Genomic DNA, 15,630 nt, shown 5'->3' with positions numbered 1-15,630 from the left:
CTGAAACAGCCTGAAACAGTCTGAAACAGCCTGAAACAGCCTGAAACAACCTGAAACAGCCTGAAACAGTCTGAAACAGCCTGAAACTATGAAACAGCCTGAAACAGCCTGAAACAGCCTGAAACAGCCTGAAACAACCTGAAACAGCCTGAAACAGCCTGAAACAACCTGAAACAGTCTGAAACAGTCTGAAACAACCTGCAACTATGAAACAGCCTGAAACTATGAATCATTCTCTAGAAGTCACAGAGAGACTTTAAAGGATCACATACTTCTACTTTTCACTTATAGTACGTCCTGCAGCTGCAGTCTGGTACCAGTCTCTCCTGCTGGTACCAGTTAGCAGTCTAGCAGCCAGATGAAGAGCAGTGAGAGGAAATCTTCAGGTCATTAAATGAGAGGAACAGTTTAAGTTTAGTGATATTTCTTATCCAGAAAAAGCAACCTGTCACAACACTGTTAATGAGTTTGTCAAATTTCAGAGGTGGATCGAAAGTGACACCAAGATCTCTGTGATGGTCCTGAAGGTTGGAGGCCTGGATGTGATCAGTTAAACCTCCAGCGCAGTTGGAGGGACCACATAAGACAGTTTTAATTAAGAATTAACTAATCATTTTTAACTAAACTGATTTTTTGTATGGAAAACCCATATCAGAAACACATTATTATTCAAACAGAGTGATTTAATGTATCTGTGAACATGTGTGACTCGACATGTGAACTCGTGATTGTTTCGGCGGGACAACGCCCACTCGCGCACATTTACATGTGTCGGTTTTTCACCGCAGAGTGGTCCATCCTCCTCATAGAAGATCTAGGATCGCTGGACTCTCAGGTCTTTGTTGTTGCGCTCTCAGTCCAACCAGCCAATCAACGCCCGTCTCCTCTCTGGAACGCCTACAACGTTTGCCAACCGTCCAATCAGGGAGCTCGCCCGCCGGACGCCATTTTGTCGGGTTATACCCGCGGCGGTTGGCCGCTGGAAGCTGTTGCTCTGTAGTTCCGTGTTGTGCAATGGACGGGTGAGTTCTCCACCGTCTGCTCCCTGATTACACTCACTTTCTGTCTGTTTTACCCGCATTTCAGAGCAATAACTTGAATATGTGACTGAATGCCGTTTTTCCCGCCAGTAGCCGGTGTTCTTGTTGTTCGCTTCGCTGTCGGTAAAGTTGTGTTTGCGGCGGTAGCAGGAAGCTAAGCTAGCCGAGTTAGCTGCAGCCTCGGAACGGGCCAACTGCTCCCGAACTCCGCTAACACAACCCGCGGCTCTCCGAGGCCTCGCTGACCCGCGAAAACACGTTTTAAACTAAAGTAGGGATTTAAAAGCTTTTACCTGTGACCTGAACTCTGGAATAAGTTACCGGACGAATCTCCGGGCAGCCTGGTTAACTTCCAGCGCAGCTTCCCGGTGTCTCCGGTGTCTCCGGTCCGCCGCGGCGCCTTCAGAGTCCGACACTTTAAAAGTTCAGACTCATTAAAACTAAAACCTTCATGTGAGCCGTGTTGAAGAAGGATCCCAGCTGGTCGGTTTAAAGTGTGAGAGCCATGTTGGTTTGTGAAAATGACGGATGTAGTTGTGACGCCCTCTGAACTCACTGCGGCTCAGATGCTGCTAAACTGTCATTTACACTGAAAACAACATTAATGTTCTTGTTTGGCTGTTTTTGCCTCATAGGAAGCTTATAAAGTGAAAGTTTTTATTCTAATTAGTGCAGCTTCATGTGTGCTGAACTGAGTGGTTCTTATTTATTGGTTCTTAGTGTGACAGTAATGTTCCAGTAAATGTGGTTTTGTGGATGAGACAGTTTTTAAATGACGGTGTTTGAAATGGAGTTCAGCTGTGTTTGCATGAGAGCCAACGGAAGTAACTGGTGCTCAGATGTCTGAGGGTTCAGGCCTTCACAGAGTTTTAATGTGATATAATGTTTGAAGGTGTCAGACTGGCTGATTTGATCAAAGTTGAAGCTGTTGAGGAACCGACGTGTGGATTTAATATGGATTACATTATTATTGGTGGATTAGTAGTTGTAGACAGACAGTCAGCATGTTTAGTTTCAACAGCTGCCGTCTCTCTCTGAACACATTTTATTGTTAAAATGCGGATGATCATAACGATCCTGCGAGCTGCAGCCGGAGTTCCTGTCCTGAATACTTTTGCTTCTTGTGCTTCGTCAGGACTCATTCGTGCCCCGAGGGGTCTTCCTCCATCTGGTTTACAGTCAGCTTCAGCCTGACCGGCCGGTTTTTCATTTACTTTAACCATCACTTCAGTGTCTGAAAGCATTCATTCAAACACTCACATGTACGTAGCTGCTGCTCTGTTTCTGCTCTGTGAGACTTTATTTCACTCTGATTCCTTTAAAGTTCCTGTGTTTTGGTGTGAATCTATGAGTTAGTTCCCTTCAGAGAAACTCCGACGACGTGATAAAATCAACCTGCGTTTCTGCAGATTCCTCCGTCACATTAAAACATCACAACAGGTCGTTCTGCTCTACTGAGCATGTGCAGAGGACAGACGAGCAGCCGCACAAAACCAGGGAAGAGGAAGCAGTTTACTGTTTCCGTTTCCACGGCAACTTCCTGACATTTAGTTTGTTTCAGCAACAGTTTGAGCAGAGAAAGGTGGTCGATAACTAAAGCTGTCAGACCAGATTATTATTAGTGTCATGTTTCTTCTTCTTCCAATGAAACGCGGCGCTGCTGCCGCCGTCTGTTCAGTCAGCGATACGACGGCGTTTCCTCAAACACGCTCTGAGACCGACCTGACGTTCCCACATTTACACTCCGGAGGACGCTTTGGAAAAGCTGGTTGTAGTCTGGACGGAGGCCGAAACAGAGAAGAAGAAGAAGAAGCGTTTCCGTGTTTAGCGGCTCAGCGTCGACGATGACGATGAAGATCAAAACTCTGTTGGAACAGAAACGTCGGCGGTACAGACAAACTCCATACGATACGATCCAACATCTCTGTGACATCATCGGTTTTGTACCTTATTGATGAAGACCTGATCGATCACGTGTAGAATCACGTGATCAATAAAACATTTCTATGAACTGCGTTCTGAACGCAACTCTTCTTCTTCTTCTTCTGGGTAAATGACAGCAGATTGTTTCTGTGTGTAAACGTCGACGTCGCAGATTAAACGTTTTACTGTAGAACTTATGGAGCCGTTTTTAAATATTGATGAGTGATTGATAGAGCTGGATCAATAAGTCTCCCCGGCTGATATGATCTTGTTGCAGTATTGAACTCGTCCTGCTTGTTGTTTGTTGACTGTTTATGATCTGATACTGTATCAATACTCATAAACAGTCTAACAGTAATCAATAAAAGGTGATCACAGATAATCTGCCCACTATTTATTGATTATTATTGATCATTTAGTGACTCAGAATGTCTCAGAGGCCACAGGCTGAAACTTTCAGGGCTTTAAATTTTAAAACAGAAACAGGAAGTGGCGGCATTTGGCCGACCAATGGTGTAACTTCATCACTCAGCGACTCATCCAGTCAGACGTTATATTAAAGCTTCATTTAAAACCAGTAAAACCAGTAAATCATCACATCTGACAGTCTGGAGCATCAAGTTTTCATCTGTCAAATAAAGATGCAACAAAATAATCTTGGAGATAAAATCACGTGATTTAACTCGTTAGAAGTAAAACAGACGACTTTTTAAAAACTGTTTTTTGATTTATGCACAAAGACGACGTCCTCAAATGTCTCCGACACAAAGACCTTCAGAGACTCCAGGAAATATCAATATATTTCATCAAATTCATAAATGTAACAGCTGATCTGGTCTCAACTGAACATTTAGAAACCAGACTGAGTTTATATGGAATAAATCATCTGCATGAAGCTGCTGGTCAGAACCAGACATGAACATCAGCTGGTCCAGTTAGTGTTCCTGGTGTTTCAGACTGGTGTTGTACTGGTTTTGGGTTCTGGGACTGTGTGATATGACGTCATATATATCGTGTGATGATAGAAAAACATCTTTTGTTTATTTTGTTAGCACATTCTGACGGCAGTGTTGTTGTTTTTGGAGTCTGTCCATCTTTTGTGTGTTACATAAACTAATTACTCTTCCTGGTGTTGAACATGTGAAGGTTTTATTGCACCAACAGTAGTGAGCGTAGTTAACGGCTGGTCTGCTGCCTCTCCTCTGCTGCGCTGTGCAGCTCAAACACCGAACACAACACACAGACTGTTTATTTATGTTGTTGATGTTGTTGATGTTGTTCCAGCTCAGCGTCTCTGCTGGTGTCACAGTGACGTGACGTCATCGACTGTTCCAGCTGCTGTAGTCATTAAATCCACATTTCTGATGATTGTTGATCAAGAATCATTGTGTAAATATGTTAATAGTCGTCCTGCACTACTGTCACCATGTTGACCAGCCGGACGGCACGTTGGGATTTCATCTTTATCTGATCAATACTCTCACCGCTAACACTAATGTTCACCACAGCAAAGTCACTATAAACTCAGTAATATCTCTTCTCTACATGTTGATGATCGTTGATCAGCTGGTTGGATAAAAAACTCTTATTGGCTTTTTACTCAACTACTGAACTTCAGAAGTACTTCACTATTAATAATCTAATGATGTCATATATAATAATATATCAGTCAGAGGGACCAAACCACTACTTTTACTGCAATACTTTAACTACATCAAGCTCATAATACTTATGTACTTTTACTGCAATACTTTAACTACATCAAGCTCATAATACTTATGTACTTTTACTGCAATACTTTAACTACATCAAGCTCATAATACTTATGTACTTTTACTGCAATACTTTAACTACATCAAGCTCATAATACTTATGTACTTTTACTAGTAACAGAGTATTTTTACGTGGCTGTGTTGGTAGTTTTACTGCAGTAAAGGATCTCAGTACTTCTTCCTCCGTCGCTGCTGTTGATTGGAGCAGAGCAGCAGCATCAGTGTGACATCACACAGCAGCGTGTTCAATCCATCATTGATTTGCTGCAACCAACAATTATTTTCCTGATCGATTGATCTGCAGATTATTTTTTGATTAACTGGTGGTTGTTTCCTCTTCAGTTCAGTTCCTGCACTAACAACCGAGCATGTCGCCTTCTTCATATTTGATAGAAGCTTCTTCTTCTTCTTCTTCCTGTTTACTGTGTTCTCGTTCCCGCCTCAGACACATCCGACCAATGAGAGGAGAGAACGTTCTCACCTGGCTCTAGTGACGCATGAAAAGTTTAAAACTGGTCCATTGATTGAGAGCAGAACTAACAGATGAACACTATACATCAACCAGTCAGCAACCAGGCTGAACACGTTTCACTACAATCCTCCATAAAACCTCGTTAACAAACACAAACCGCTCACAGCACGGAGTCTTCTTCAGTTTACCGTCCGCAGTCAGCTGACCATCCGCAGTCAGCTGACCATCCGCAGTCAGCTGACCATCCAGTAAAGTGGTGGGTGGACAGACTGGAACTGTTTACAGCAGGCGGCTGCAGTGGAGAGGCGTCGCCTATATGTTCTGTTTGTTTCTTTAATTTAAGAATAAAATAGATTTATTACACTTTTCTACAGTAGATTTGTGAAAAATGATATTAAAGTTTTGATCAGGGGGCCAAACGTGTTCACTGCAGAGCCGGATTTGGTCCGCGGGCCGCTGTTTGCCCACCGCTGGTTTACGAGACTGTCGTGACTCAAGATGGCTAATTTAGCAGCTAGCAGTTAGCATCTACGTTGTATCTACGTACACATCATGCAGCTCTAACTGAAGCCTTTACAAGTAACCACAGACACCAGGATGCAACATACTGATATCTGATATGCAGATATTTCCAACTCATTGTTGCAGATACTGATATATGTACATATTATTACCAGCTGGCTGAGGAGACTATTATACCTGCAGCATAGATTGTACTAAGTATGATCAATAAAGACAATATATGAAGGAAGAACTGAGGAAGACTGGAGTTCAGGAGCTCAGCATTAAAACTTTAATGAACCTGCCAAGTGGGAGCAGCAGTAGAGTTTTCACTGAGTTTATTAGACAGACAGGATTAATGTGTAGGATTTAATCTCTGGTCTACACTCCGCACCAGAAGGTGGCGCTAATGCACCTGATACGCTGGTTGACAACCGCCGTTATAAACCAAAAAGAAGAAGTTTTTCTTTTTCCAAACGGAGTGGTACATCCTGTCAGCTGAGGTGTTTCCTATCTGTGCAGCCAAACGTAGCAGCTCCATCCACCATCGGCAGGAAGCAGTCGGCGGAGAGAAGCAGTCGGGCGGCGGCGGCGGCGGAGAAGGCGACATATAGGCTGCTCATAATCGGCAGAAATGGCCGATGCTGATATTTCATTTTAGAGCTTTTATCGGCCGATACCGATGACGTGCAGATAATATTGTGTGCTTAACAGACACACAACACGAATGTACCCCCCTTTCCCCCCGCCCCCGCCCCCGCCCCAGCCCCCGCCCCCGCCCCTGCCAGGCCAAACCAGTCAACCCCGGGGAAACACTGATTGTTATCATTATTAATTGAATAATCTTATTAGTAATTCTTTACATTAAAAGAGATCTTCTATCAGCTGTTCTGAGCTTCCTGAATGCTTTTGGACACAACGAGACGTTTGAAGACGTTTCTTTGTCGTTCTTCACTAACGTTTCTCTGAGGTTTTCTGGACGTTAGGAAGCGTTACTGCTCCTCTCTGCTGGGTTTCTCTGGGCTTCATCCTGCCACACAGCATCTCTTTAACCTCATTATTTTAATTTAAATAATTTAGTTTCTCTCCCTGCTGCTTCTAACACGGCTGTCTTTTCTTCACAGCAGTGTCCACCAAGATTTAACAGTTGGTACTAAGGTAGGCACCTCTGCTTTCCCTCCTTCCTCCTCCTCCTCCTCCTCCTCCTCCTCTTCCTCTTCTGGCTTGTTGGTTTGTTTGCTGCTGCTGTGAACGTCACTGAGGAACTTTGCTTTTCATTTGCATCTCGCAGGACGGAGGCGCTTCCATCTGGGAACAATTCAAAGGTTTTGGTGTAATTAGTGTCGGGGTCTGCGGCCGCTCGGTTCTCTGGCAGGAAGCTCCAACAGTCGTTTGCTCTTTAGTCACATTCCACAGCGACTCTGAGGGTAATCAGATTAGTTAACAAAAAACACTTATTACGGTGTTAAAGGACCAGGACCAGGATCAGGCATCAGCGTTCAGTTTACTGTCTGCCAGAATCAACTCCCAGTGAGTTAAACTGGGGATCCGCCAGTGCTCCCAGTTCCTCCTACTTTAAACACTAAGTGTTAAAATGACACGACAGGGCCACCGCTGTGGAAGGGAACAGACTGTTTGGTGTTTTTAAGAGTTCATTATAATTATAATTAAATGTATTGATCGTTAGGTGGTCTAGAGGTTAGAGAGGCGAGCTCCCAACCGGCTCCTCCCTCGTTCCCACCACCGAGGGGCCCTTAACCCCAGCTGCCCCAGTGGAGCTGCCCAGTGGCAGCTGGTCAGACTGGTTGTACTGGGCAGCTTCAGGTGTGAATGTGTATCTCACATATCAGTAGTGTTTTCACTGTGATGCAGAAAATGATGCAGATGAGTTAAATCCGACCAGTGTGATGTGTGTACTGGTGTGTGTACTGGTGTGTGTACTGGTGTGTATGTTTAATGAAGGTAAACAGTAGAGCTGATCGATTAATCAATAATAGATTGAGGTTGAAGGTGACGGCAGTAAACGTCTTATTTCATCTGACCAACAGACCAAAACTCTGAAGCTGCAACTGATGATTATTTTCACCAAACCATCAAATATTTGGCAAAAAAGACTTGATGAATCATTTATCAGAGTAGTTGCTGGTTCCCTTTTTATATTGATCAACTCATGGATGAACTGACGAATCGTTGCTGCTGTACGGTGACGACGTGTCAGAAACTCTTTCTGGTTCTCAGACGTCATATTTCCACCAAATACCAGCGACTCCGTTTGCGCTGCTTCATATAAATGAAGCTCCTGCTGTTTGTGTCTCGTCACACCTCAGTACATTATGCCAGCAGAGGTCGTCTCAGGTCTGTTTCCACATACAGCAGGTCTAGACCCAAGTCTTTAATCTACAGAGACCCAACATTCCTCCATCAGCAGCAGGAAAAACTCCTTTAACAGGAAGAAACCTCCAGCAGAACCGACTCTAGGTGGACGCCGTCTGCCTCCACCGGCTGGGTTGAGACAGAAAGAAAGAGGGAGATACAGAGAAGCATCATGGGAAGTCCCCCGGCAGTCTAGGCCTATAGCAGCATCACTAAAGGCTGATCCAGAGAGGAGTCCTTTGTCTGATGCAGTTAGGAGGTCATTAGTGACTTTCACCAGTGCTGTCTCTGTGCTATGATGCCTCTAAATCCTGACTGAAAATCCTCAAATAAACTATTGTTATGTAGAAAGTCACATAACTGATTAGAGACTGCTTTCTCAAGGATCTTAGAGAGAAATGGAAGGTTAGATATAGGTCTATAATTGGTTAAAACACCTGAATCAAGAGTAGGCTTCTTAAGAAGAGGTTTAATTACAGCTACTTTAAAGGACTGTGGTACATAGCCTGTTACTAAAGACAGATTGATCATATCTAGTAAAGAAGTGCTCACTAAGGTTAAGACTTCCTGAAGCAGCCTAGTTGGGATGGGGTCTAAGAGACAGGTTGATGGTTTAGATGAACAAATCATCGTTAGTTCAGGAAGGTCGACTGGAGAGAAACAGTTTAAATATATGTCAGGTTTATCAGATGTTTCTAAGGTGTTTATGGATAAATCTGTGCCTGTTGAGGGCAGGAGGTGGTTAATTAATCATTAAAGAAGCTCATGAAGTCGTCACTACTGACAGCTGTAGGAATACATGATCAATACATGATCAATACATGATCAATGACTCTCTGTCAGTGCTGAAAAGGAACCTGGAGCTGTTTTTAAATGAGAGATTAATTAGTGCTAGAAATTAATTGGCAAATAACAGTTTTAGTCACATATTCAATTCAGTTTTATTTATAAAGTGATCTGAGGACTGTTTCACCACTATAGAGCAGCTGACAGTAAACTGACTGACAGTATAACAGACAGGTTTCACTATTTTCTGACATTTTATAGACAAGATGATGAAAATAATGGTTAGTTACAGCTCCAGTTAAAACTATCAGCCATCTTATTAAAATAAGAGTTGAGCAACATGATCAGCTGATCAGCTGCTGCTTCACACCTGGAGGCAGGAGGTAATAATTAACATCCACGTGCTCCGTCTGAAATGAGCCTGATGTTTATTTTTGCTCCTCAGTTATGTGAGAAATATCTCTGCACTTATTTAAATATGGAGACTCAGTGCAGCTCTTTCATGAAGGTAACAGGATTAAAGAAGAAGACAGAACAGATGATGCTCAGCTAACAACAGCTAGTCAGGAGGTTCAGAGGAGACACTCGGTCCTCTGTTGTCTCTGCTAGCTGCTACAATCTGGATCATAATGATTTTAGTGGCAGCATGAAGGAGAGGAGCAGTTTGGATGAAAAGTAGATTTACTGGGACCAGTACGAGGAGCCTAGTGGCGTCTAGTGGCGTCTAGCGGAACAGACTCAGCAGAGATGGAATTTAATATTCATCAGTACGTTTAGATCACCGTAGAATCACCTGAAGATCAGAATCCTGGTAGTTGTTTCTCACCACAGTGGAAGAAGCAGCGAAGCTGCAGTTTACTGATGCTGATGTCTAGCAGCCGGGTGTCCGGAGAACGCTGAGGGAACGCTGAGGGAACGCTGAGGGAACGCTGAGAGAACGCTGAGGGAACGCTGAGGGAACGCTGAGGGAACGCTGAGAGAACGCTGAGGGAACGCTGAGGGAACGCTGAGAGAACGCTGAGGGAACGCTGAGGGAACGCTGAGGGAACGCTGAGGGAACGCTGAGAGAACGCTGAGAGAACGCTGAGGGAACGCTGAGGGAACGCTGAGAGAACACTGAGAGAACGCTGAGGGAACGCTGAGGGAACGCTGAGAGAACGAGGGAACGATGAAAGAACGTTGAAGGAACGTTGAGAGAACGCCGAAAGAACGTTGAGGGAACACTGAGAGAACGCCGAAAGAACGTTGAGGGAACGTTGAGAGAACGCTGAGAGAACGCTGAGAGAACGCTGAGAGAACGTTGAGGGAACGCTGAGAGAACGCTGAGGGAACGCTGAGAGAACGCTGAGAGAACGTTGAGAGAACACCGAGAGAATGTTGAGAGAACCCCGAGAGAACACCGAGAGAACGCTGAGAGAATGCTGACAGAACACCGAGAGAACGTTGAGGGAACGCTGAGAGAACGCTGACAGAACACCGAGAGAACGTTGAGGGAACGCTGAGAGAACGTTGAGAGAATGTTGAGGGAACGCTGAGAGAACGTTGAGGGAACGCTGAGAGAACACCGAGAGAACGTTGAGGGAACGCTGAGAGAACGCTGAGAGAACGTTGAGGGAACGCTGAGAGAACATTGAGAGAACACCGAGAGAATGTTGAGAGAATGTTGAGGGAACGCTGAGAGAACGTTGAGGGAACGCTGAGAGAACGCTGAGAGAACGTTGAGAGAACACCGAGAGAATGTTGAGAGAACCCCGAGAGAACACCGAGAGAACGCTGAGAGAACGCTGACAGAACACCGAGAGAACGTTGAGGGAACGCTGAGAGAACGTTGAGAGAATGTTGAGGGAACGCTGAGAGAACGTTGAGGGAACGCTGAGAGAACACCGAGAGAACGTTGAGGGAACGCTGAGAGAACGCTGAGAGAACACCGAGAGAACGTTGAGGGAACGCTGAGAGAACGCTGAGAGAACGTTGAGAGAACACCGAGAGAATGTTGAGAGAACCCCGAGAGAACACCGAGAGAACGTTGAGGGAACGCTGAGAGAACGTTGAGAGAACGCTGAGAGAATACAGGTTCTCCAGTGTATCACGTGGCGTCCTGCGTCGCCGCAGTATTACCGTATATCACACAGTAGATGTGCACATGAGACTGCTGTAACAGTGGGACACAGTTGGCCGTTAATGTGATGACTTTCTAAGAGTTGACATGTGATGGTGATGTGATGGTGATATGATGGTGATATGATGGTGATATGATGGTGATGTGATGGTGATATGATGGTGATATGATGGTGATGTGATGGTGATATGATGGTGATATGATGGTGATATGATGGTGATGTGATGGTGATATGGAGACGGATGTTGACGTGCTGTCTTGTGTCTGTGAAGCTGCAGATTCATTCGTTCATCCTGCAGCTGCTCAATGAAAAGGTCAAATATAGACGATGATTGTGGTTGGAAACGGGTTTTATAGACTGATCTGATGTGAGTCTCTGAGCTGCAGGTTGATATTTGTGTGTTTTTATTGTGATGTGATGCAGTTTGAGTATTTTTACTTCAGTAAATGTTTTAAATTCTTCCTCTGGTCTTCTACAGTTCAGGTTTTTCGTGCGTCACTGCAGGTTTTTACAAAAAGATGTGAAAGTATGAAGAGAAACTGCAGCAGTGTGAACGTGTGTGTGGCGTCGCCTGTTTTCCCAGCAGCCTTTGCTCACATTCCTCAGCTCTCTCCTCAGTAATCATGTTCGGTATGCGTCCGGCAGCCGAGCGCTGACCGCGGCCGCTCTCCTGCTGCTGCTGCTGCTTTTAGGACCAAAACCAGAATCTGAGCCAAAACCACATGAAGGCCGGAGAGCCGAGATCTGAGAGCAGGAAGTGACAGGGAGCAATGGCTGCTGGGAGGAGGAGGGGGGAGGAGGGGGAGTCCTCTGATGATCAGCTCTCCTGTTTCCTCCTCTGGCCTCAGGCGAGTCATCTGAAACCAAACTGAAGCTCAGAGCGGCTCTGCTAAAGGAGCAGTTCACTGTTTCACCCCGCTGGTTCCTGTCTGGACAAGTCTGCAAGACTTTTCCACACGTCAGAAACTCACAGCAGGATCTAAAAACAGTTATGTTCATTATTGATTCATCTTTCCATTGTTTCTATAAAATGTTCCAAGACGACGTCTTCAGTTCAGAACCAAACATTCTGTTTACTGTTGTTTAAGACAAAGAAAAACAAATTCTCACGTTTGAGAGGTTGAAACTAACAATCAATCTGTTGTGTTCTATCGATGAAGTGATCAATACTGCAGCTCTGAACGTGCAGCGAGCTGGGAGCTAAATACTGGGTGAACAGCAGGGCTGCAACTAAAGCTTATTGTCATTATTGATTATTATCTGTTGATCATTTCCTCATCACAACACGCTACAGCACCAGGTGATGTCATTAAATGTCGTTTTATCCGACTAACAGTTCAGAGTTCAGTTTATCAACATTAAGAAACAAAAAACATCAAATGTAAACATACAAACATGTAAACATGCAGACAAACATGTAAACATACAGACAAAAATGTAAACATACAAACATGTAAACATGCAGACAAATATGTAAACATACAGACAAACATGCAAACATGTAAACATGCAGACATGTAAACATAAAGTCAAACATGTAAACATACAAACATGTAAACATACAGACATGTTAACATGAAGACAAACGTAAACATGAAAACATGTAAACATACAAACATGTAAACATACAGACATGTAAACATACAAACATGCAGACAAACATGTAAACATGCAGACATGTAAACATACAAACATGTAAACATAAAGACAAACATGTAAACATGCAGACATGTAAACATACAAACATGTAAACATAAAGACAAACATGTAAACATACAGACACGTAAACATGCAGACAAACATGTAAACATACAAACATGTAAACATACAGACATGTAAACATACAAACATGCAGACAAACATGTAAACATGCAGACATGTAAACATACAAACATGTAAACATAAAGACAAACATGTAAACATGCAGACATGTAAACATACAAACATGTAAACATAAAGACAAACATGTAAACATACAAACATGTAAACATACAGACACGTAAACATGCAGACAAACATGTAAACATACAAACATGTAAACATACAGACATGTAAACATACAAACATGCAGACATGTAAACATGCAGACAAACATGTAAACATGCAGACATGTAAACGTAAAGACCAACATGTAAACATACAAACATGTAAACATACAAACATGTAAACATAAAGACAAACATGTAAACATACAAACATGTAAACATACATACAGACATGTAAACATACAAACATGTAAACATACATACAGACATGTAAACATACAAACATGTAAACATACAGACACGTAAACATGCAGACAAACGTAAACATACAAACATGTAAACATACAGACATGTAAACATACAAACATGTAAACATAAAGACAAACATGTAAACATACAAACATGTAAACATACAGACATGTAAACATACAAACATGTAAACATGCAGACAAACATGTAAACATGCAGACATGTAAACATACAAACATCTAAACATAAAGACAAACATGTAAACATACAAACATGTAAACATACAGACATGTAAACATACAAACATGTAAACATACAAACATGTAAACATACCTACAGACATATAAACATACAAACATGTAAACATACATACAAACATGTAAACATACATACAGACATGTAAACATACAGACATGTAAACATACAAACATGTAAACATACATACAGACATGTAAACATACAAACATGTAAACATACAAACATGTAAACATACATACAGACATGTAAACATACAAACATGTAAACATACATACAGACATATAAACATAAAGACAAACATGTAAACGCAGACAAACATGCAAACATAGACATGTAAACATACAAACATGTAAACATACAAACATAGTAAACATAAAGACAAACATGTAAACATAAAGACAAACATGTAAACATACATACAGACATGTAAATATACAAACATGTAAACATACATACAGACATATAAACATAAAGACAAACATGTAAACGCAGACAAACATGTAAACATAGACATGTAAACATACAAACATGTAAACATACAGACATGTAAACATACAAACATGTAAACATGCAGACATGTAAACATGCAGACATGTAAACATGCAGACATGTAAACAAAGACAAACATGTAAACATACAAATATGTAAACATACAGACATGTAAACATACAGACACGTAAACATGCAGACAAACATGTAAACATACAAACATGTAAACATACAGACATGTAAACAAACAAACATGTAAACATGCAGACAAACATGTAAACATACAAACATGCAGACATGTAAACATGCAGACAAACATGTAAACATGCAGACATGTAAACGTAAAGACAAACATGTAAACATACAAACATGTAAACATAAAGACAAACATGTAAACATACAAACATGTAAACATACATACAGACATGTAAACGCAGACAAACATGTAAACATAGACATGTAAACATATAAACATGTAAACGTGCAGACAAACATGTAAACATACATACAAACATGTAAACATACAGACACGTAAACATGCAGACAAACATGTAAACATACAGACATGTAAACATACAGACATGTAAACATGCAGACAAACATGTAAACATAAAGACAAACATGTAAACATACAAACATGTAAACATGAAGACAAACATGTAAACATGAAGACAAACGTAAACATACAGACATGTAAACATAAAGACATGTAAACATACAAACATGTAAACATGAAGACAAACGTAAACATACAGACATGTAAACATAAAGACATGTAAACATACAAACATGTAGACATACAAACATGTAAACATAAAGACAAACATGAAAACATACAAACATGTAAACATACATACAGACATGTAAACATAAAGACAAACATGTAAACGCAGACAAACATGTAAACATAGACATGTAAACATGCAGACAAACATGTAAACATACATACAAACATGTAAACATACAAACATGTAAACATACAAACATGTAAACATGCAGACAAACATGTAAACATACATACAAACATGTAAACATACAGACATGTAAACATAAAGACAAACATGTAAACATACAAACATGTAAACATACATACAGACATGTAAACATACAGACAAACATGTAAACATAAAGACAAACATGTAAACGCAGACAAACATGTAAACAGACAAACGTGTAAACATACATAGACAAACATGTAAACATACAAACATGTAAACATACCAACATGTAAACAAATGTGTAAACATACAAATATGTAAATATACAAACATGTAAACATAAAGACAAACAATTCCAATATATGCAGAATAAAGTTTCCAGTAATAAGTGATTGATTAGTCTGTTTATTTGTGAACTGTAAATAGAAAGTGAGTCACTAGTGCACATAGTGTTATAAGACATGTATTAAGTGTTTATTAATGCTAAATATGAGGACTTGAAGTATAAAGTAGAATATGCTGAAACTCCTGAGCAGCAGGAGTCTTAAACACCTGCTGACAGGAAGTGATGAGTAGTAATGATGAAGAAACGACTTCATCACAGCAAAGAGAAGAAGAACCTGCACATCCTCAATAATCATGTTTGTCTGTTGATCTGCAGAGCTGAGAGTGTCTGTACTGAACCAGCAGTCAGCAGCTATCAGACACAGCTAACAGACATGAA

At 41.6% G+C, this 15,630-nt stretch overlaps 1 protein-coding gene across 5 annotated transcripts in view; it reads left to right on the top strand.

The window, feature by feature from the left end:
* Positions 1–941: 941 nt before the first annotated feature.
* The window catches only part of ptbp1b (polypyrimidine tract binding protein 1b), a 35,449-nt gene continuing 20,760 nt past the window's right edge, over positions 942–15,630 (top strand). The window contains exons 1-2 of one of the 5 annotated variants that reach the window (XM_067595972.1): positions 942–1,022; positions 6,833–6,866. In XM_067595972.1, coding sequence (XP_067452073.1) covers positions 1,015–1,022; positions 6,833–6,866 — 42 coding nt within the window. In that variant the 5' untranslated portion in view covers positions 942–1,014. Of the gene's footprint in view, positions 1,023–6,832; positions 6,867–11,839; positions 11,976–15,630 lie in introns of those variants that run through there. The other 4 variants (XM_067595969.1, XM_067595970.1, XM_067595973.1 and 1 more) reach the window with 4 other exon arrangements.

The sequence above is a fragment of the Thunnus thynnus genome, chromosome 8 (assembly GCF_963924715.1).
Source record: "Thunnus thynnus chromosome 8, fThuThy2.1, whole genome shotgun sequence".
Classification (NCBI taxonomy): domain Eukaryota; kingdom Metazoa; phylum Chordata; class Actinopteri; order Scombriformes; family Scombridae; genus Thunnus; species Thunnus thynnus.
The sequence above is the reverse complement of the archived record's forward strand: the minus strand, read 5'-3'. Positions and strand labels throughout refer to the sequence as shown.